Source organism: Bemisia tabaci, chromosome 1 (assembly GCF_918797505.1).
Source record: "Bemisia tabaci chromosome 1, PGI_BMITA_v3".
Taxonomy (NCBI): Eukaryota; Metazoa; Arthropoda; class Insecta; order Hemiptera; family Aleyrodidae; genus Bemisia; species Bemisia tabaci.
In genome coordinates, this window is record NC_092793.1 from 37354253 (window position 1) to 37378179 (window position 23927).

A 23927-nucleotide genomic window follows, 5' to 3' on the forward strand; every position below is an offset into this window, starting at 1 on the left:
AAACGGGATCCTCAATTTGCTCCAAAGCCTCCCTTCTGAGAAGAGGGGGTTGTCTGGAACTTGACCCTTAAACGACCAAAAGGGGCAACATTACAAAAGAATGACTTAACGCGATTCTACTGAAAGTTTTCGTGAGCGAGAGAAATTCGCCGACCGAGACCGTGTAACTATTATGGTTATAAGATAGGATAGGAAGGGAGGATAGAATTGTAAAAAAATACAGATCTATAACTGCTTGCCCGCAGATTCTCAGAGGAGATAGGAAGACTGTGGCTACAAAAAAAGAAAAGAAAAAAAAAGATAATAGCCCCCTCTTCTCAGAAGGGAGGCTTTGATGAGAAGAAAAAAAGAGAGAGAGGAAGAAAAGGATGATAGACAAGGGCAGACTGGCCAGACCAGTCGAGATACGGACAGACCGTAACTCTTTCCCTTGTCTGACGAAAAATAATGAAACAACCCCTAGGGTTAACAGGGCAGACCAGTCAAGACACGGCTAGACCGTGCCTCTTGCACTAAGGAAAGGTAGATAGACAAAGAGGAGGGTTGAAAGAGCTGATTGGCCGCAACAATCAAGACAAACGGCCAGACCGCGCCTCTTGCTCTATCAGCAGAAAAAAGAATGGAATACGGACGAAACAAAGGTGAAAAATGAGACATGGAGAGCTAATAAAAAAAAAAAAATGACAAAAACAATGAATATTAAAAAAATGAAAACTAGCTTGGTGGAAGTCTAAAAGAATTGTATTGATAAAAAAAATTAAGACCCTTAATCAAAAGGAAAAAACTGAAGAGAAATAACAAAGCATACGGAGAAAAGAAAGGGAAGGGGCTAATTGAAGGAGAAAAAACTAACCATTCAAACGAGATAAAGACTCTTCAGAAAAAGTAAAAATTAAAAAATGAAATAACCGACGTATCCGACTTGACTAACAAAACAACAGAACTAATCTAACTCCGACCACAGCGAAGTCTCTTGCAGATCTGAATTGGCCGTGGCGACCAGGAAGCTATGTTGTCTCTGGAGCGCCTCGGGACAGTGGGGGGAGGGGAGGCTGCAACAGCAGACCGTCTCTGCCGCTAGAAAAACAAGTGTTTTCTAGCGGAAAGAGGACGGGCGCAATCCTGCCTCTCGCTCTGTGCCAAATTGCTACAGAAACTCACTAGTGGATTTACCTGATCACCACAAAACCATGGCCACATTATTGCTTTAATTATCTCAATATACTCGTGGAAAAGATTGAAGGAAAATTGTAAGGATAAAAGATGAAAAAAACAGAAAGACATATAAGTACATAGAACTGCAGCAGCAGGGACGATGCTGCGCAGATGAAGGTAATAAGGTGCACTCTTGGTGCGTCTTAGAAGATGAATTTGAAGTGAGATAGATTGCAACTCCAGTCATACCTCGTTATGACATTTCCAAAGGAGAATGTTGTTTCTAGAGAAGCGTTATTTCCAACACCTCTATGATGAAAAAGGACTCGCCAGGACTGGAAAAACGTCATTCTTAGAGACATTGTAGAAAGAAGTGACAACACAGGGTAAAATTTTTGCTGCTGCATCGGCGTGTTGCACTGCTTCTTTCATTGCAATTTGTTTAGTAAAATGGACCACATGACAGGGTACACATTTAAGCATTATGATAAATGTTTTCTCATCGCAATTTCAAGTAAAACACAATTTAAGCGATAAAAATTATTGGAAGCAACTCCTAGCCAAAACACTAAAGTTTTTTGATGCATCAAGTTAGATTTCCTGCATCATAAAACCATAACGTACTTGATTTAAAACGCACATTAACATTACCATGTTAGTCTCTGCAGTTTAAAATTATGGTATCCTCAATTGCAAGATTCGGCTCAGCTGTTGCAGTTGGTCAATGCTATGAAAAACAGGGGCTAGGGAAGAAACACTGCACAATGAAAAAGCCTGTCAAGTCGGTTGTAGTGCGTGATTTGATTCAAGTGGACTCTGTTTCTTTTGTGAGCAGGAAATTCAAAAATTTCGTGACCAGTGCACTATGGGCCAAATCGTGTCCGTAGCAGCGCGAAATTCAATTTTTTGACATTTTTTCGGTAACAGAGGCATCTTAATCGATGCTCAGATACCTACTGATAACGAAGTTACATCGGAATATCTAAAATATTCATTATATCCGCAGTTCCCATGAGGATAGATATGCAGCATGTGGGATGTGATGGACCCAGATTTCTACAACCTGAGGCGCGCGTTGTATACTCACTTATTTTGCAGTGCACTCGTGAACTTGACACCATTCTTTGCATCCGACTGGTAAACTCCATTGTATGACAAGTATCATCGCTTTTGCGGATCCCAAAAATATTGATTTTTAGCAGCAGGGCATGAGATCAAAGTTGCCCGAAATATAAGCCTTAAAAAATAAATTTTTCAGAATATTGTAGACTGGGAAAGTGTCATTACGGTTTGTTGCACAACTCCAGGTTTTTGAGATGAACTCCAATTTCCGCGAAAATCAGATGTAGAGGTTTAAAGGAACCACTGTACACAGTAAAGCGGTCAATGAAATATTTCAATACAAATTCATGTGTAAAGGATTTTAAAGGTTTCTAATAGCATTTCTCGCTCTTTCGATACTTTAGGGTCGAAGGAGGGAGAGGGGGAGGCCGACCAAAATCAGACAGTCAAAAATTCGTCATGTTCAACAATTTTCTTGAGCTCAGTAAATAATGATGATCTTTTTACATCTGTTCACGGATGCAGCCCAGATAGGACTGGTTTAAACCAATTTGGTGATGAATATGAAAATTCTACCATCACATAGCACCTAAGTTTAGAGTAAGTTGACCGTTGCTGACACCAATATAACAGATGAAATGTCAATTTCACTGTTGAGCTGTAATTTATGCAATCTTGCGTGCTCAAGGGTGATAACTTAGAGGTGAAGGAGGAATCAATATCGAATTCTGCTAATTCTATCAAATATTAATGTTGGCATGAAAGTAACGCAATATCAAGAACCGACTCGTACACAGCTCAGCATGGTTCGTCTCAGAGGGAGGTAAACGAAACTGTGTTGCCCACTCAAAATTCTTTCAGGATCTTGAAGTGAGATGCGTACACAGTCATTTAAGCCTAAAATGGAAATATTCTGTCGAGCTCTTCGAAAATAAAAACGATTTTTGTGTTTTCGGCGCTAGAATGGCCTTCAAAGACAATCAACGATTCAATTCCAATGGGATGTGCATACAGGATGTCCCAATGGTCCCTTCCACCCCCTCTAAAATTTTACCTAATTAATACTTTGAAACGAAACTTTGGGGATGTTCATCGATTAATGTTAGCTACTTTTGGGACCCCCCAAAAAAACCCCGGACCCCAACTTTTTTTTTTCAAATCGAAACCCCCCTTTGTGACACATCGATCGAAAGAGTGTGAAAAAAGAAAATTTTTGGCGCAAGCCGCAAGTCAAAATCTTAATTTTTGTCAAAGTTTAAAATAATGGAAATTTGACATCTCCGCTTTTATGACGGATTGGGACGAAAACTGGTATCCGACAGTTTTTTGGGACGAGGAAAACGGTTCTGGCATTAGTTTTCCGAACATCCTGTCCTTCAGGTGTCCTGTCCTCCTGATGATCAGGTCATTTCGGGCGGACCATCGAATGCACTTGGTCCCAAGACACTCCGGGGCTCGAAAAGTCCCGGTGTGATACAAGGTTTTCCAGATACAGGGGATCAAAGTTCCCGATTTTCACTCATTTCTGCAGGGATTTTAATGTTCAATTCCGACTGTAAATTGTTTTCTGATATAGATATCGAAGCGCCTTTTGCGGCGGTTGATTCAGCTACATCTGGTGGATTTTTCTACATCTTTCACAAACCCCCACATGGTTGTTGCGGGGAAGGGGGGTTGTCTTTTTCTATACAGGGTGTGCACAAAGTGTGGGTATTTGTTAATACCTCGAGACTGGTTGCAGATATTGACTTATGGTTTGGACGAAACTTCCTTGAATTAAAGTAGGTACATTTTTAGTGAAGGGTTATGACCCCCCCTCGCCCCGGAGGGGTTGAGGATAAAGGGCAACTTTCGAATTTCGAATGGGAACCCCATCGTGTGCTATCTCGTTAGAGAGAACATAAAAAAAGACAATTATTCGCGTAAATTTCAGGTTGCTATCTATCACCGTCACAAAATGGCGGCTGGATCAAGTTCAAAACGGCGGAAAATTGATTAAATGAGCGATTAAAATAATTAGCGGTGGATTTTGATGAAACTCAGTAACCAGGGGTATTCTTAATCAGGAAAAGTACGAATCTGACATCAGAATGCAAAAATTTTACGATGTTTTCAATTTGGCAGCCTTTCAAATGGCGGTCATCTCGATTGTTTCGAGAAGTTGAACCTACCACCCACCTCCCTGGAGGGGGAGGGGGTCAAGGGGGTCGTGGTCCCTCACCAAAAATATACCTACTTTAATTCAAGGAAGTTTCGTCCAAACCACAAGTCAATATCTGCAACCAATCTCGAGGTATTAACAAATACCCACACCTTGTGCACACCCTATATAGAAAAAGACACCCCCCCCCCCTTCCCCGCAACAACCATGTGGGAGTTTGTGAAAGATGTAGAAAAATCCACCAGATGTAGCTGAATCAACCACAGCAAAACGCGCTTCGATATCTAAATCAGAAAACAATTTACAGTTGGAATTGAACATTAAAATACCTGCAGAAATGAGTGAAAATCGGGGACTTTGATCCCCTGTATCTGGAAAACCTTGTATCACACCGGGACTTTTCGAGTCCCGGAGTGTCTTGAGACCAAGAGCATTCGATGGTCCGCCCGCAATGACCTGATAATCATTACCCATGACGGCACAGGTTTTCTCAGGCCAAAACTGTGAAAAAATGGGCCCAAAACACCCCAAAAAAAAAAAAAAAAAAATCTCTATTTTCGGTTAATGAAGCGGAGGAGCGTTTCGGGACCCTACTCAATCGATTTCTGGTCCAAAAATACGTAGATTTTATCATGCATACATCATTTTACATATGCACACCCAATTGGAATTGAATCGTTGATCGTCTTTGAAGGCCATTCTAGCGCCAAAAAAACAAAAATCGATTTTATTTTCGAAGAGCTCGACAGAATATTTCCATTTTAGGCTTAAATGACTGTGTGCGCATCTCACTTCAAGATCCCGAAAGGATTTTGAGTGGGCAACACAGTTTCATTTACCTCCCTCTGAGACGAACATTCAATTACAATCACGCTCGAGCAACAACAGATCATTGAACTTTATGGCGTGGAACTGTGGCGGTCTGACCCGGGTGAAGGCCGAGGAATTCAATGTCACGCTAAGGGATTTCAATGTGGATGTAGCCCTCCTGTCGGAGACCTGGTTCACAAAGAACGATTTTAAGAGGTATTTCGTTGGTTATAAAATGTACAAAGCATTACATCCTGAAAATTAACGCCGAGGAGGTTCTTCGGTGTTAATCAAAGAAAATATCAAGCATAACTTGATTAAAATCATCGAAACTGCTGCTTTCCAAAGCGCAGTTATAAGAATTGAAACTGAAATTGGCGAGTGTAAGTTAACGTCAATTTATACTCCACCTCGAAGTGTTCTTTTCACAGAGGATTACTCTGAATTTCTTGGTGAACTAGGTCCCACATTTTTGGTAGCAGGGGACTGGAATACTAAAGACCCTGTATGAGGATCTAGATTAACAAATCCAAAAGGACAGTCCCTCTTGGAAGCAGCAAATTTGTTGGATAGTTACTTCATTTCCCCCGGGAAACCGACGAACTATCCCTACGATCCAAACCATAGTCAAACATCATTGACTTCTTCATTTACAAAAACCTTAACTTAATAGATAAAACCTCTTGTGACATTTTGCCCCCCCCCCCCCTTTGAATGGCCAGGCAAAAGTTATTTTATCCATCACTTACCCTCTTTAAGTTAACCAGCCTCCCGCAATTTATTCTAAAAGAACAAATTGGGACAAATTCAAAGAAGATCTAGTAAAATTAGTAGATATCAGCGTTCCAGTCACCTCTCCAGTGGAAATAGATAGAGAAACTGAACTGTCAGTGGAACAAATTAAAAAATGTGCAGCTGCTAATACTCCAACTGCAGTAAACAACTCCCGCCTATACACCAATCCTAAGGAACTCTTAAATCTAATCAGGAAAAAAAGAAAAACCCATGGGAGAGCAGTTAATACTGGAGCTCCAGATGACAAAAATCACTATAATTGCTTAAATAAGATTGTCAAAAAGCGAACTCAAGAATTTCTCAATATAAAGTTTCAAAATTTTATAGAATCCCTTCCGCCAACAACAGACAAAAACCATTAACTTTGGACAACTACAAAGTACTTATAAAGACCAAAACTATTAAAATTCCCCATTAGAAAAGTTGATGGCACTTGGGCAAATTCTGACTCTAAAAAAGCAGAAGTTTTAGCAGACCACCTTGAAGCTACTTTCAAACCTCATAGTGACATAACGCCAGACTCCACTTCTGAAGAAGAAGAGGTAACCACTGACAGCTCAGTCTCGGATCCACAAGCACAGGGGGAGATATTGACATTAAAACCCCGTAAAAAAATCAAGAAAATCCCTCCAGCCAAAATTAAAACCATCTCCCTGTCTGAACTACCTATTGAAAGAGATCAAGGGGAAAATTAAGGTTAAAAAAGGTTTCGACAAGATTTCTGGACTAATCTTAAAAAATTTCCCTAAAAAGGCCCTTATGAAGCTGGTCACAATTTTTAACGCAGTTTTACGTTGCAAATACATTCCTGCTCAATGGGAGATCGCTGAAATTTTTGTATTACTAAAGCCCGAAAAACCTCCAACTGAAGCAGCCTCCAACAGGCCAATCTCTCTGCTCCCTGTTATTGGCAAACTTTTCGAAAGGCTTTACATCAAAAGACTGAATGAAATTGTTAAAAACAAAAATTTAATTATAGACGCTCAATTCGGCTTCAGAGCGCAACACTCAACTGTTGACCAGCTTCATAGGGTCACAAAATTCATAGAAGATTCCCTTGAAAAAGGGATATACTGTGTAGCGGTTTTTCTTGATGTAGCGCAGGCCTTCGATCGTGTTTGGCATGAGAGTCTCGTCGAAAAGCTATATAAAATGCTCCCTTGCAATAATGTGGAGCTCCTATCCTCTTTTCTGTCAGGGAGACAGTTCAGAGTTCGCTATGAAAATTCAGTCTCAAAATTCAGACGGATAGAGGCGGGAGTTCCACAGGGTTCCTGTTTTTCTCCCCTTCTCTACTCTCTCTCTTTACTAACAGACATCCCACAGTCTGGGAGGGGGGGAAAGTTGGGCATTTACGCTGACGATTCTCTCATGTTATCTTCGTCCAGAAGTTACAGAAAGGCACGACAAAATGCACAAATTCACTTAAATAAAATAATAAATGGACAAAAAATGATAAAACCTAACTAAACGCGTCAAAATCAGTTGAAGTAGTTTTCACTAATAGACCGTTTAATCACATTCCTCTTCGTTTAGGAGAAACTGAAATTCCTAACGATAAAATCGCTAAATATCTCGGCCTCCATTTGGATTCCAGGCTCAGGTGGGGTACTCACATTCAGAAAAAGTCGCTCAACTGCAACTAAAATTCTCCAATATGCAGTGACTCTTGGGTCGCAAATCTCGGCTTTCCCTTCAACTAAAGCTGCTTCTCTACGAGTCAATGTTGAGGCCGGTTTGGAGTTAGGGTTGCCAATCGTGGGGTTCTGCAGCCAAGTCAAATTTGGATAAGATTGAAATCATGTAAATGAAGATTTTCAGAAATATTGTTAAAGCTCGTTGGTATGAGAGGAACGCAAATATTCGCGCTGACCTCAAAATTGACTCTGTAGAGGATTACATCACCAAGATGTACTCTGCGTGTGAATTGAGATTGCATCGACACCCCAACTAAGAAGCGCTTGCGCTCTTGAAATGGGACCAGTGCAGTCGCAGGTTGAAAAGACATAAGTCCTATGAGCTTGGAATTCAGGGCTTTTCAAAACTCTACCCATAAAACAAGTGTGCCTCCCCGCAACTTCGGACGGATCAGGGGTTCCTTGATCTTAGACAGGTGACGGTCGATCATAGTCTTCTCAATATAGCAAAAGACGAAAAACAATATTAATCATAAAGACATTTTTATTCTGAAAATAATTATGTACTTGTTATCTCCTTGTTATTTAAAGGGTGTAGTTAGTTATCTGACATTAGTTACGTTAAAATGTATAAGTTATCTAACCTAGTTAAGTTAAAATGTAATATTGTTAAGTTACATACTTACAGTTAAAACAAGCTTACAAAGACATTTCAAAATGTTTCTGAGTATATCTGTTGTACAGAATGGTTTTCTGTACAAATAAATGAATATAAAAAAAAAATCCGACTTCAAGATCCCGAAAGAATTTTGAGAGGGCAACACAGTTTCATTTACCTCCCTCTGAGACGAACCGTGTCAGGATACCGTTACTGCCCGAAAATAACGCATTATTTATACAATAACAATAAGTTTCAAAAGGGGTGTAACACTAAATTAGGCAAAGTTGCATTTAAAGAAGTCAATATTTAGTTATCAGAATGACTTCAATCATACGATATTACATTACTGAAAGTCCAACAGTGAAATTGACATTCCATCAGTTATATTTGTGTCAGCAACGGTCAATTTACTCTAAACTTAGGTGCCATGTGATGGTAGAATTTTCATATTCATCGCCAAATTGGTTTAAAACCAGTCCTATTTGGGCTGCATCCGTGAACGGATGTAAAAAAATCATCATTATTTACTGGGCTCAAGAAAGTTGTTGACCATGACGAATTTTTGACTGTCTGATTTTGGTCGGCCTCCCCCTCTCCCTCCTTCGACCCTAAAGTATCGAAAGAGCGAGAAATGCTATTAGAAACCTTTAAAATCCTTTACACATGAATTTGTATTGAAATATTTCATTGACCGCTTTACTGTGTGCAGTGGTTCCTTTAAACCTCTACATCTGATTTTCGCGGAAATTGGAGTTCATCTCAAAAACCTGGAGTTGTGCAACGAACCGTAATGACACTTTCCCAGTCTACAATATTCTGAAAAATTTATTTTTTAAGGCTTATATTTCGGGCAACTTTGATCTCATGCCCTGCTGCTAAAAATCAATATTTTTGGGATCTGCAAAAGGGACAATATTCTCCTTTCAATAAAATTACAAGGTAAGATGATAAGATTACATTTTTCTGTTCGATAATTGTGTTTTCCCCCATTTTATAGGAAGCATAAGATCCTCTTTTTTATCGAGCAATTTCTTCGGCTTTCAACGTCCGAAACCTACATTTAGACGTTTTTGCCGGCTTTTTTGACACAAAATTTGGAAAGAGCAGATCAAATTACCCTAGGCATCATTATGTTTTGAACGATATGTCTGATCTAGCGGGAGTTATCAATTAAGCGCCGCTATGGACACGATCTGGCTCACCGTGCAGTGCTGGGTAAAAACGTTGATGTCTTGGTTGGGACTTAATTTCAGATATTTCCGTGTCGCGAATCGTGTTCTCGGTGAACTTTAAACAAGGAGACTACATTGGAATGCTTGAATTCGTGCCTATTCTAGCGGTTCGTTAAAATAAGTTGCAATTTTTTCTTGCATTGCGAATTGCTTATCCTTCATTTAAAATTAGCATTCGTAGACCAAATGACGTAAAAATATTGTAATTATATACAAGAAATCGAAAGTTGTCTCAATATTTTTATAATAAAACGTTGCTTAAAATTTGTCGAGATTGCAAAACAAGCATCCATTGAGAAGTCAACACTAAATCATTGACCGAACCTAGGCACTAGAACAGACATGCATGCGGCAGCGACTACATACATTTAAATGCTTCCATTTTCCACACTAAATTTTCTCTTGTTTTCAATCGCTATTATTAATTGCAACATGTTTGACAAAATAAATAAGATGAATATTTTAATTGAAATTGAAGCTTGCAGAAATTTTAGTCTCGACTGGTAATAGCATGCATTTTAACTTCAAGTAAGAATCATTATACTATTAAACTGGAACGACTATATTACAGTAATGGGCAATTACAATTTCAGCAATAGAAACCACAACCGTAGAAAGTTACTTCGAACCATTTACCAGACTAAGATCAGTTCAGGAATTAAAATCATATCACATGACACAACACAAATTAGTACAATAAGTACAATGCAAGATGAATATTCCCAGTAAAACGTAGGCATCCAAATAATGGATAGAGGTGGTACAGGGACATGTCAAAGATCTGGAATAACTACCGAAAATCAAAACAGAATTAAAACATCGAAAAATGAGACAAAACTCACCAAACACTTAGAGTTGTACTCGGTTCTTTGCAACCGTAAAGAAGGATGTGATGCGCTGTGTGCATTGTTGCGTTTGGTTCGAAGGCAACTAGAACCACATGAGACGTAAAATTAAAAAATCACATTGCATAAGTATTATTAAATGACATCCTTTAATTTTTAATCAGATCGTTTATTTTTAAAAAAAGATATTAGTGCATTGATGCAGCTTTTTCAGGGGCATTGTTTTTATCGAGTTGGGACGGAATATAGGAATTTGAGCTTTTTAACCCCCCCCCCCCCCCCAAAAAAAAAAACAGAAAAAAAAAATTTTCCCGGCGGAAATCCGCCCAGGGAACATCATGCGCCACTAGTGCTCGTCATGATCCTGAATGCCCCGACAACCAAGGTTTTTAGGGTAGTATGTTTACCAAATGCCTCTGCTCTGAATACCAGCGAGAGAAACTGTCTAACTAGCCTAGTCTGGCCGGAAATCTTAGTGGGAGCAGGACTAGTCCTCATCTTTGACTTATAATACAATCTAGACCGCGCGCTACGATCTTTTAATGAGACGATAGGCAACCCGGATTCCATGTGGTGCCGGCTAGCTTGCCAAGTTGCCGGTGTCTTTGTCAGGGTACCCTCTACTACAGGTACGGACAAACGGGATGCCGAAATGGCAGCTCTGAGAATACGAGGTATGGTCAAAAAGTTCCTGGACTGGTGCCGCCCTGGGCTGAAAAATGGTCCAAAAGAGCTAAACATAGGCTCGTATGAAAGCTTATACTCTCACGAGTACACTCCTATTTAGTTTTTAAAAAAATATCAATTAATTTTCACACAGCGTCAATTTCACGGAGACGTGTTTGCGCCGTGCGGCGATTTTGTCTGCGGACGAGAAATGACCAACATCCACTCCCAACTTTGAGGTGGCTGATAAGACAGGTGCATCCAGCGATCACGCTGATGAGTCAATCCTACAACTACCAAAAACCCTTAAAAATATTTTCGGGTAAAAAATCCGGTCGAGGAAATTGACGTGTTACATCTTATTAATCAAAAACATTCCCTTTCACTCCTCCAAGAAGGTTGGTAAAACTAACTATGAGATAGGCAAAAACCTTTCTTAAATTCTTAGGGTCCACCAAGACCACATAATATGTCCAAAAACTTATTCTGAAAGGTTTTAAAAAAAGGGGGAAAAATCATCCCTTAACAATAAGAAAATTTTAAAAAAAAAAATCGAAAAACCGATTGTGTGGTTCATAACCCAAGTAGCAAAGTGCAACGAAAATATTGAAATTGAATTGAAATTTGATATCAATACAACTGTAATTTTTTTTAACATTAAATTGCAATATTTTTACATTATTTAGTCGATCTATGCTGATTTTAAGCAATGAACAAAATGAGCTCCATGTGTCAGGAAGATAGGCAATATGCAATGCAATGAAAAATTGCAACTTCTTTCAATTTTATTGCAAAGTTTCAATAAATGGGGCCCCTTCAAATAGGAGCTAGGCAATATACACAACACTCAGTTGAATTGCAATATGTTTACTGTGTAATTGCTACTAATTGCAATCTGTGCTACTTGGGAAGTGTGTACGTGAATCTCTCGAATGAACTTGAAATCACAAAGTCGGTCAAGAATATCTAAGTGAATTTTCCCCTTCAATTATGAGTTCCGCAACAAGCACGACTCACTTGAAGCTTTCTATACACGAGCCGCACGAAACTGATTTCTTCTTTCCTACCTACATATTGTGAGGAGAGCGGGAGCATTTACTTTTTCCTTCATTTATACAGGATGCACCAAGCATGACTCTTGCGTTTGCAGAAACCCTTTCTTAAGGAGATCGCGAGAGCCTATACCGCGTTCATAGCCAAAAGGGATTACTCCGGAATTTCACGCATTATAGAAATTTAAACGATCCATCTGTTCTTCTCTTCTCTCCTTCCATCCATTGACAGAGGTAAAAGATTTTTCGGACTCACCCGACGTAAACGTACCTGCTATTAAGTCTGCTGGATTAGAACATCCCCCCGAACAATGGGTCTGGTCGGGAAGCCACCAATTTACAAATTTGAAAAAAAACTACGTGCTCGGGTTTCGTTCACCATTATAAGCGGACAAGATTACATTAAAAATATAAAATTTACATCATTGGCTTTGTCTTGACTTCTTTCAGCGATCTACAGATACAATTAAAATATAATTACAAATTTTTTTAAAGTTTCAAAATAATGAAAAATATCTCAAAACTAGGGGGCTACGCCCCCTGGCCGCTACGCGGCCCAACCCCCCGAAGGCGTTCCGCGCCATCAATGGGCCGCTTCGCGGCCCTATTTTTACCCTCCTATTAGTATTAGTTTTATTTTTCCCCTAAAAAAATTCGATATGAGGTATACTTAATAGAATGAAATAATTTTTGGTTTTGATGAATAAAGAAAAAAAAAATTTTTGAAGTCAAAAGGACGCGTTTTGGAATAACTGCTTGACGAAATATTACAGTAAAACAACGATCTGTTTAAATCGGATAAATATTAAGTATCTCTGGAGGCGGGGATCGAACCCACACCTTGATCAGTGTGAACACTTCCGACGTCGTAGACGACTCGACCTCCGCTCGTCTTGAGGAAATCGGCGGAAATCTTGTGTAGATAAGTGTAGAGCTGATGCGCAGGCTACACACCTACTGCGCAACCTCCTCGACCACTGCGCATCCTTTCGCGCATAGCGGTAGCAGTCCCGGAGCACTCTGTAAATTCACTCACTTTAATAACGTGATTTTAAAAAAACCTGGGTCCTTTTTCCAAAATCTGATTAGAGCGGGCTCATCTAGAGCCTATTACCTGTCGATTTACGCAAAAATCATGGAAATCGGCCCAGTAGAATGCTCAAACGAACTATGACAAAACACATAAATTTACATTGATTATATGGGAGAATTCGCAACTTTACCACGTAATATAAAAAAACCTGGGCCATATTTTCAAAATCTGAAAAGAATTGGCTTATCTAGAGACAATGAGCTTGTTCAGCAATTCGTAATTCTTGCATTTTTGGAAACTGGAGAGTGCACAGAGTTCACAGGAATTTTCCCCGATTTTTTTGAGCAATATTAACCCACGAAATACGAGTCCAAAAGTCCGTATTTTGTGCTCCCATTTAAACGCGCGCCGCTTGGCCCATCTCAAAATGGCGCCCATTATCTCCGTCCGGCGGTGGCCACACTTTTGACCCGGCGTGCCGGCGGGGTACCTCTGCATGCCTCTGCCGCAACGAACTACACCTCTAGAATGGCCGCGAGATAGCAAACCTGCGGTACGCGCAAGGGCCGGTTTTTGAAGGCAGGAGGGGGGTGGGAGCCCAAGTATAGCTAACCTCAATCTCCATTTCTGCTGCGTCTTGCCCATAAGGATTACATGTGAAAATTTCAACCTATGTAAACTTTCATTTTTTTTTAGTTTTGCTTTCAAAGTTCCTATTTTTTGAATTAAGAAAACCTTTGGAGGTGCGATTATTATGCAATCTTTTCATTGCTATCACTTTATTCAACAATATTCGGCAAAATGTGGGCAGCGTCTGACATGGGTTTAGATGGCAGCCTGCTGTGTGAGCCCAAGTAAACCTAACCTATATCAACTTCAAAACGTTCCGGGTCTCTAACACTGGTCGGCCATTCTAGAGGTGTAGTTCGTTGCTCTGCCGTGTGTGGGTCGTGCAGGGTTCCCAGATGTTACGACTTGTCGTAACATTTTGGAAAAAGTGCTGATTTTTGCAAATTGGTGTGAAATGTGTGCTGATTTTGCATGTGTGCTGAAATTGTGCTGATTTTTGCCAATTTTGTGCTGATTTTTGATAAATATGTGCTGATTTTTCTTGGGATAACGTACTTTCATGAAAATAGGCGGTATTTTTACGTTTTTTTGGTGGCAGCATGGAGTGGATAGAGGGAAAAAGGGAAAAAAGGAGAGAAAATGGGAAAACAAACAAAGAGGCAAGCATGCAAGCAAATGAAGCTCAAAGAAAATGGCGTCTATTTAACCGGTCGAAACGTTACTAAGTTTTTTATTAGTTTTTTAAAAGTTACCTGTCCAGAGTTTATTTCTTGTTAAATTCGTTATAAGTTCGATGTCCATGTCTTGCCATGGATGAAGAGGAAGAGGCCTTTACTCACCTGGTTTTCTTCGCAGAGGAAGGTAAGTGAATTCTTTTGCTGTGTGTACTCTAACTCTAACTGGAAACTTATGCAGGAGGGTTCACTTTGCTGTATTAAGTCAAAGCCTTGGCAAGGCTAACTCGGAAAATTACGCATCTCGGCTGTCATGTTTCTAAATGTCCTCCAACACTTCAACTTTATGGAAGTATGGTGGCACCAAATAATTGGAAATTTTTAGCGAATTTTCTCTGCGCTTGCAAGGAAAATTATTTAGAAAATTAAGATAGTTACAGTCGTTGGATATTTTGCCGATCAGAGATGTATCAGCAACTGTTGAGCATCATGGGAAGAACAGCACGTACCGTACACATAAGAGACAGTGTATGATCCTCTCTGCACAATCATGGGTTTCAAAATTGTCTGAAGCCACCTTTCCCTTATCTTAGCAGTGTTTTGTGATGTATTTGTATAAAGTGTACCAATTTTATCTCTGACGATGAGTGTTTATGGCACAGTGAGGTGTATGCTGATTGGTTGAAGAGGAAAACTAAAGCATTTAGCGCTAGTCTTGCTCCTGGTAACAGTTGTTGTCAGAAAGAAAAAATGCTGACAGTGCCTGACCTCTGAACACTGTAGTTGAGTAAATAATTATAATTTAACACTTGTCAATGGCTCCATTGAGTACTTATATCCATGAGCGCTAGGAAATTTTGCGGAACGCACCTAGGAAAAATTTTGAGTTGGAGACATTAGTGATTGAAATGCAGGAAAATCTGAAATTTTAAAATGTCCTCTGAGAAGATTCATACAGTCCTCAACCAAATCTTTCATTCAATTTAAAAGATGAAAATGTTTCACAAATGGGTTTTGTATGTGTCTCAAAACTTTTTTCCCCCCTTTTTCAGGAGATGAATCAAGACCCAGAGAAACTGAAGCCGAGCAAGAAGGAGGGGACGATTCAGAACCTACGATCATAACTGTTCAAGCAGATGTTCATGAACCACCAGAAACCAGCATAGGTACGCGTTTCACTTCGCTTTTACCTTTATTGTCATAGTTTAAAAGTGATTTGATGTGTTAGGGCAAGTTGACTGGGTGGTGAAAAAGCCAACTACAAATGAAGTTCAGTGGAAAGGATGAATTCACTTTGCTTCATTGATAACTCGTCACTGGTAATCTTGCATATTTTGTTTGAGCATGGCAAGTTTGAATTTATATGTCAAGCCCTGTTGAATGGGTTTTTTTGTTAATATATCATGCAAGGTAAAGGGACAAATCACCAAGTGCAAAAGAAATTGGTCAGATCTGTGTATTCTTCAATTTTAACATACGAACCTGTCTCAAAAGTCAAATGAGCCTGTAGACAAGGTACAAACTGGAGCCTCTAAGTAAATGTAATCTCATCAAAACTTCATGTAAAAACTTTCAATACAAATGAAAGTTTCATGTGTGTATTGTGTGAGATAGAAACAACAAGAGTTCATAACTGTTTCACAGTTATAGGGAACAGGAGGTTTAAAATGTACTGTATGAGGATTGACTTCAGCAGCATTTCAGTGCATAGAGACTTGAATGTACTCTGTGGGCCAATGTCAATGATTTCTACCAGGTGGGAGGTAGAGTACCTTTATGGACATTGGGAGGTGTCTGTAATCTTCTTCTGATTTGAAAGCCTTTTCATGTATGTATGTATGCAGATAAAGCGCCCTATTATTATTTTTCTCTTTCTCTTCCATTTGAAAATATCTCCATTCTTTGTTGACAGAAGTTAAGGAAAGAAAGTATGATTCCAACAAAACCTCAAAAACTAAAGACAAGATGGAGGATCTCGGAAACGTTCATCCAAAAATAACCACGAAGGAGACAAAGGATTGCGATGACCCAGAAATAGTAAGTATTCATAAAATCACCAAGACAATCGATATTTTATTGCTAATTGGTGTTACCTAACATATTTTTTTTTTTAAAAAAAACAAAATTAATCCATGCCAATGCAGTGTTCCAATAAGCCTAACATTCTAGGTAAATACTGTGCTTAAACTAGAGAGCAGTAGTATCGGTAAATTTTAATGCTCAGTCATCATGGTGAATGAAAAATCAGTAGCAATGTCATTTTCCATTATGATTGCATCACTCAAGATTCTTGAGTCAAGACGTTTTATTTAATTCTGAAAGCCATCTGAAAACATAGAACTTGAGGGTCACTTGTGTCATTAACTTAAGTAGGGGGGAGAATTCTGTTTACAATAATGTGTGCAACAAGGAGAAAGAAAAAACCAAGCATTTCCTTCGAAGTGAAAGAAAAAGCTGAAGGTTTTATGGGGGGACCTTTTTAAAGAATGTTGACTAGTGGAAAAAGTGAGTTTGGTAGCTTTTAGATTGTCTTTAAAAACAGAAAAAGAGAGTGGAGCAACAAATTAGTACTGTTATTTATAAGGAAAATTTTCAAACGTAGCCTTACGTTTGTTTCCAGATGCCTGCTCCACTTCCAGAGAGCTCCAGTACAAAGATTCCTGCTCCACGTCCAGGGAGCTCCAGTACAAAGATTCCTTCTCCACGTCCAGGGAGCTCCAGTACAAAGATTCCTTCTCCACGTCCAGGGAGCTCCAGTACAAAGATTCCTTCTCCACGTCCAGGGAGCTCCAGTACAAAGATTCCTGCTCCACGTCCAGGGAGCTCCAGTACAAAGATTCCTTCTCCACGTCCAGGGAGCTCCAGTACAAAGATTCCTGCTCCACGTCCAGGGAGCTCCAGTACAAAGATTCCTTCTCCACGTCCAGGGAGCTCCAGTACAAAGATTCCTGCTCCACTTCCAGGGAGCTCCAGTACAAAGAAACTTGGAATCACATCAGCAGCAAAAAAATTCACCAAGACGACGTCGAAGCCTAAAATACAGACCACTATGAAGTCCTTTACTTTCTCAACATCTTCTCCTTCCTCTTCCAAACTCTCTTGTTCTTCTCCAGTGAATTCAGCTAACCCCCAAAAAGGAACTGAAAGTAAGAGGAAAAATCCCTTTGATGATTCTCAAGATGACATCATCAAAGCTATCAATCTTGACGAAGACACACCTGATACACCTCCTTTGACAGTAAGAAGTCACCCAAGTAAAATTCCAAAATTGGATGGAAAAAAGGTGGACAAACCTGCGTGCCATGAGCCTCTAAAAGATAATTCTCCAGAAAACCAACCTGAGATGAGCGAGACCGATAAGGAAAGAATATCTTCCCCTCCTATTTCGAACGAAGGTGTTAATCCAGAAGAATTTGATACTCTGTCACCATCAGAAGAGACACCCCTGCCGAATGAAAGCGAAGAGGAACTTGTTGCAGAAAGTAGCAGTGAAGAAGAAAGTTCAGAGGGTGACAGCTCAGTCGATTCTAATGATTCCAACTCAACAATTCGGAATAGATCCAAGAGAAAGAAACGCAAAACAAAGAAACAATCTAGAACAAAGAAACGCAAAGGTATTCGACACAAATATCGAAGTGCCTGGGAGGCAGATGACAGATTTAAGGACTGGATAAGGAAAAGTAGCAAAGGTCAAAGGCATTTTTATTGTCTACCCTGCAATCAGCATTACTCATGTCAAGGAGGGACCTCTGTTGTTGACAAGCATGATAAAAGTGCCAAACATTGCAGCAATTTGGAGTCGATCAAGAATGTAGCTGACGTTTTTCCAACAAAGAAAAAGATTGACACCTCTTCCAAAGAACGTAAGATAAAAGAGGCTGAGATCCGAATGTGTTTGTTTATGGGCGAGCATAATATTTCATTTAATTCTGCTGACCATTTGGTTTCACTGATAAAGGCAGTAGCTCCAGTCGCTAATGAAATGACCTGTAACAGAACGAAGTGCACCCAAATATTGAAAAATGTCATTGCCACAGACACTGTCGAATCTCTGATCGAACAACTCAAAGCAGATGACTTTGCACTCATCCTTGACGAGAGTACTGATCGCACCGACAAGAAGAACCTCGGGCTTGTTACTCGATATGTTACGAAAGACTTGCGGGTGATTGACCAGTTCCTTGCTCTCCTCCCTTGTCCAGATGCTACAGCTGCAGGTCTCCACAAAACCATAACTGATTATTTCAAAGAAAATGATATTCCTTACCGCAAAAACATGGTTGGTCTGGGGTCCGATGGGCCAAATGTGATGACAGGAGTTCACAAAGGTCTACATAAGTTGTTCAAAGATGAAATTCCTCATTTATTTTCACTCAAATGTACTTGTCATTCCTTAGCAATTGTCGCTAGCAATGCCTGTGAAGAGCTGCCCAAGGAAGTAGAGGCTCTTTTAAGGGAAGCATATGGCTACCTGCAGCACAGCTGTAAGCGGCTAATTAAAGTCAAAGAATTCCAAGACTTTGTGGGGGTGAAACCGCACAAGATTTTAAAATTTTTTGATGTCAGATGGCTGTCCCTTGAAAGGTGTGTAGATCGATTCCTCGAGCAGTGGTCTGCTTTAAGGTTGTTTTTTCAGTCTGAAGTTCTTGAAGAGAAGTCAGAAGCAGCCAAACCTATTCTGCAAAAATTTAACGCCGTCAACAAACTTTATCTCATGTTTCTCAAATCTACTTTGCCTCTGTTAACTGACTTAAACTTAGAATTTCAATCCGAAAGGCCAAAAGTTCACAAAATTTACTCCTCTGTTACCACTTTATACGAATTAATTTTATCTTTTTACATGAAGCCAGAACATCTGGCAAAAAATGACGTTGAAACTTATAAATACAAAGACCCTCAATACTTTAAACCACTGAAAGACATTTTTGTAGGCGGAGAAGCCAATGCCGCCTTAAGCAATCAGAACAAAAATCTTCCCTCAGACCTCCTACAGGGATTTAGAACAAAATGTCTAAATTTTTATGTCAAGCTCTGCTCTGAGATCCAAAGGGTTTTCCCGTTTAACTCCAATGAAATGAAGGTCTCCAAGTCCTTTAGCTTCTTGAAACCACAAAACATCCAAGGCATAAACTCAATTTCCTCTGCAGCCTCATTTACTTTTACGAACCACCTGAACATCGATTTCACCAAAATAGACTTAGAATTTTTGAAGCTAAAGCGACTTGAAGTCTTCAATGAGGAGAAATTTCATGAGATGCCATTGTTGGCATTCTGGCAAAAAGTTGCTCTGCTAAAAAAAGGCGATAACTCTGAAGCATTCCCCTTAATTAATAAACTTGTACGCTACATTCTCACCTTGCCTCACTCTAGCGCAGCAGTGGAGCGTATATTCAGTGCAGTTAATCTAAATGTTACCAAATTAAGAAATCAGCTCGATACCGACACAACAGATGCCATAATTCAAGCCAAAGCCTATATCAAAATAAACCAGGCAGCTTGTTATAATGTACCTGTTCCAATTTCGATGATAGACAGACACAACAAAAATATGTATGACCCAAAAGTTCCATGAGTACAGATTTCAAACTCAAGACTCATAATAATCAAATGTAAATTTGATCTCTGTCTGTTTATTTTGTTCATTGTTTGTGTTTAAAATAAGTTACCAGTTTACTTGTGCAAATTTCCTAGCTGCAACATTCCTTCAGTATTAAGTCTATTATTCTAAGGCCTTGTCTTCACGGGATGTTTCCTTGGATCTGATCCAAGTTCGCATCCCAGAAATGAAACTTCTGTGCTTTTTCCTCGTTATACTAATCATCAAAATTTCTTCTTCTCCCTGAGTCGCTCTCAAGAGTCCATAAGAACTGTACTTGGTACTGTAATTAGTATTGACAGACTCAATGTTTTTCCCCACCTTCGCAAGTGAAATTTTCCCTCAGAAAAATCCCATCAAGCATCCCTTGGAGACAAAGCCGAAGTGCAAGTTCCTTGAAGAATGACACTTGAATATTCAAGTATACTTAATCTCTTTTGCTCTCAAGGTTCCTTGATTACTGATCCTCATGACTAGTCTTTATTTAATTTTTGGGTGTCAAACAAATTAGTGACTCATTTTTATGTATTAAATAATCCAATGAATCATTTTTGCATGGTTGCAACCAGACTTAAGGTGGTGAGAACAATTAAAGGCAAAGAGCATTGCAACGCCCCTTCGCAATCTCATATCGTATTTTGGTCCTCACGGCCTCCCTCTAGACGACACACCAGATTTAATCAATGTAAAGAAGTATTTTCTTAGGTCTGGTTTTTTGTCTTTATTGTGCTCAGGATAATTTATGAATTTATTTATCCTAAGTCCATACGTAAGACTAACTCGTACAAAGTTTTGACAAAGTTTGTACAAAGACTGTGATGTTAATGCCTTCCATTCTCAAGTCATGTAAATAGCTGTTTGCTTAGGTCTAGGTTTTTTTTCCTTTATTGTGTTCAAAATAATTTACAAATTTATTTATCCTAAGTCATACATAACACTACATCCTAGTACCAAGTTTTGTGTTCCAAGCACAAGTGCCCTAAAAGATGTTACTTAAGTCACTGATTGTAAGTCCTTTTGTGCTCAAAGTTCATTGAAAAATTATTCCGAAGCTTTTCTGCGTCTCTTTTGATAGCATTGAAACTTTTAAGTCGTTGACAATTACAAAGCAATCTCTTTCACTGTGATGTTAATGCCTTCCATTCTCAAGTTATGTAAATAGCTGTTTGCTTAGGTCTAGGTTTTTTTTCCTTTATTGTGTTCAAAATAATTTACAAATTTATTTATCCTAGGTCATACGTAACACTACATCCTAGTACCGAGTTTTGGGTTCCAAGCACAAGTGCCCTAAAGGATGTTACTCAAGTCACTGATTGTAAGTCCTTTTGTGCTCAAAGTTCATTGAAAAATTATTCCGAAGCTTTTCTGCGTCTCTTTTGATAGCAATGAAACTTTTAAGTCGTTGACAATTACAAAGCAATCTCTTTCACTGTGATGTTAATGCCTTTCATTCTCAAGTTATGCAAATAACTATTTTCTTAGGTCTAAGTTTTTTTTTTCTTTACTGTGATCAAAATAATTAATAAATGTATATATCCTAAGTTCATAAGTAACACCTCATCATGGTTCCAAGTTTTGTATTCCAAGCACACATGCCCTCTAGGATGTTACTCAAGTCACTGATTGTAAGTCCTTTTGTGCTCAAAGTTCATTGAAAAATTATTCCGAAGCTTTTCTGCGTCTCTTTTGATAGCAATGAAACTTATAAGTCGTTGACAATTACAAAGCAATCTCTTTCACTGTGATGTTAATGCCTTTCATTCTCAAGTTATGCAAATAACTATTTTCTTAGGTCTAAGTTTTTTTTTTCTTTACTGTGATCAAAATAATTAATAAATGTATATATCCTAAGTTCATAAGTAACACCTCATCATGGTTCCAAGTTTTGTATTCCAAGCACACATGCCCTCTAGGATGTTACTTATGTTACTGATTATAAGTCCTTTTGTGCTCTAAGTTCATTGAAAAATTATTTCGAAGCTTTTCTGCGTCTCTTTTGATAGCAATGAAACTTTTAAGTCGTTGACAATTACAAAGCAATCTCTTTCACTGTGATGTTAATGCCTTTCATTCTCAAGTTATGCAAATAACTATTTTCTTAGGTCTAAGTTTTTTTTTTCTTTACTGTGATCAAAATAATTAATAAATGTATATATCCTAAGTTCATAAGTAACACCTCATCATAGTTCCAAGTTTTGTATTCCAAGCACACATGCCCTCTAGGATGTTACTTATGTTACTGATTATAAGTCCTTTTGTGCTCTAAGTTCATTGAAAAATTATTTCGAAGCTTTTCTGCACTTCTTTTGATATCAATGAAACTCGTAAAGTTGTAGACCATTACCAAGTAAGCTCTATGGTTGTAGTGTTACCTGCTATTTTTCTGACTAATTTTTCTTGTTTTTTCCTTGTAAGAATTCGTTCATTTTTTGTTCTTTCTGAATAAATTTAATTTTGTTAAAGTCCTAATCTCAATTTCTCATTGTTCAGTCTTTTAAAAGTTTTACATTTTCATAATATTTCATATCCATTTTCGCCCAAGGTTCCTTAAAACATCTTTCCTGTTGGGACAATTAAAATGAAAAAGAAAAAAAAATCATTACTAAAACCAGCTCTATAGGTAACATTTTTCAAAGTAGCTAAGAAATTTGGATTTTTTGGGTTCGCTTTTAATAAGTTTTATCTCAATTCACACGATTTTAACTTAATTAAGTGCTTGTGTCACAGAATTAGAATAAAGTATGCAGAAGCCTAGGATCCCCTCTCAAAACTTCTCATCCTTAAAATATGAGTCCTCTGAGATGCAATATAACGAAGTCTTTTCTAATATTTCAGTATTTTTCTCCCTCAACGTGCAATTAATGCTAGAATATGTTTTCGAAAAATAGAACATAATGGGAACATAATTAGAACATTACATACATAAATAGAATTTGCATTCATAGAATTACATAATTAGAAGTATGAAATAATCTCCTTTTTTTCTCTGACGGTCTTCTGGATGAGGTGACTCATTCAAATTTAGCGCCAGAGACGTAACATCAGTGCTGCTCTCTGCGCAAGCATGACGTTCCCAGCCAGGTCGTGTGGTTGTGTGCTTCTGTGCTCTGTTCGGCAAGTGGGCCAGGCGAAATTATCGGATCTGCAGCTAGTTGTGGGTTTTGACCGTTAAAATCTCAGTAGTTAACTTTAAATTAGGTTTTTTCGAGGAAAATTTCAGAGTGCTGAAAAAGTGCTGAAATTTCTGTGTCTCAGTGCTGATTTTTCGGCGTTGGTGCTGAAATTTGAAGAGGCTGAGTGCTGATTTTTGAAAATTCCATCTGGGAACCCTGGTGTGAACAAACGAAGATTGATAACACAAATGATCCAAACAACTCGAAATCTCTTAATTTTAATTAATTTAAATCCATTTTCGACTTCAACCAAGCATTTGGCAATAATATTCATCGTATTTTACAACCAGGAGCCACGGCCTATCGGCTCATTTTAAGGTGCATTCTGAAAATCAGTCTTACAAGTCCAGTGTCCAAATCCAGACTTTCTTCTTTTACTTTTTTTTGACCATCCTCTTTTCATTTTCGCCTCAAATCAAATGTTTTGCAGTTTCTTTGTCTTAAGTATGTGGTCCTGAATTCATTCAAGAGTTAGAAGTTCACCATTTATTTAGTATTATAAGCCTTTTGACCTCTCAAGCTTTACCGATATGATCTCATGTAGTTCAAGGTTTCTTTGGCCCAAACCAAGTGATTACACATCTGATGTGTGTCTCATGGCTCTTCAAATTCGCAGTTTAGAACTAAATCAGAGACTTCAGTTACATTATCCAGTTCTGCTCTCTTGTTCAATGTTTTTCATAAGTGTTTGTTCGTGTCTGTTCTTTATAAGTGACCACTGTAGTGCATATACACAGTTATGCTATCAGTACAGGTATTATTTCTTGTTTTCTTCAGTCAGGACTTTCTCTTAAGCGCAATAATT

General features: G+C 38.7%; 2 protein-coding genes across 3 annotated transcripts in view; one reads left to right on the forward strand and one right to left on the reverse strand.

The window, feature by feature from the left end:
- Phm (Peptidylglycine-alpha-hydroxylating monooxygenase) overlaps positions 1-23927 on the reverse strand; it is a 100236-nt gene that overhangs the window by 46744 nt on the left and 29565 nt on the right. Inside the window, exon 3 of the mRNA XM_072300545.1 lies at positions 10356-10443. Within this exon, the coding sequence (XP_072156646.1) occupies positions 10356-10443 (88 nt within the window). The remainder of the gene's footprint in view (positions 1-10355; positions 10444-23927) is intronic.
- LOC140224621 (uncharacterized) lies at positions 10452-22416 on the forward strand. 2 transcript variants are annotated; one of them, XM_072300521.1, is made up of 4 exons: positions 10452-14540; positions 15406-15519; positions 16266-16390; positions 16974-22416. In XM_072300521.1, exons 1-4 carry the CDS (start codon positions 14489-14491, stop codon positions 19923-19925), a joined length of 3243 nt encoding a protein of 1080 aa, XP_072156622.1. In that variant the 5' UTR covers positions 10452-14488; the 3' UTR covers positions 19926-22416. The 2 variants fall into 2 exon arrangements, with proteins under 2 accessions (XP_072156622.1, XP_072156624.1); XM_072300523.1 differs by having other exon boundaries at positions 16269-16390.

Excerpts from the sequence above, each read along its gene's own strand:
- LOC140224621 (XM_072300521.1), top strand. The coding sequence starts at position 14,489 with ATGGATGAAGAGGAAGAGGCCTTTACTCACCTGGTTTTCTTCGCAGAG. Across the intron at positions 14,541-15,405 it reads GGTTTTCTTCGCAGAGGAAG|GAGATGAATCAAGACCCAGA; the intron begins GTAAGTGAATTC and ends CCCCTTTTTCAG. Across the intron at positions 16,391-16,973 it reads ATTGCGATGACCCAGAAATA|ATGCCTGCTCCACTTCCAGA; the intron begins GTAAGTATTCAT and ends GTTTGTTTCCAG.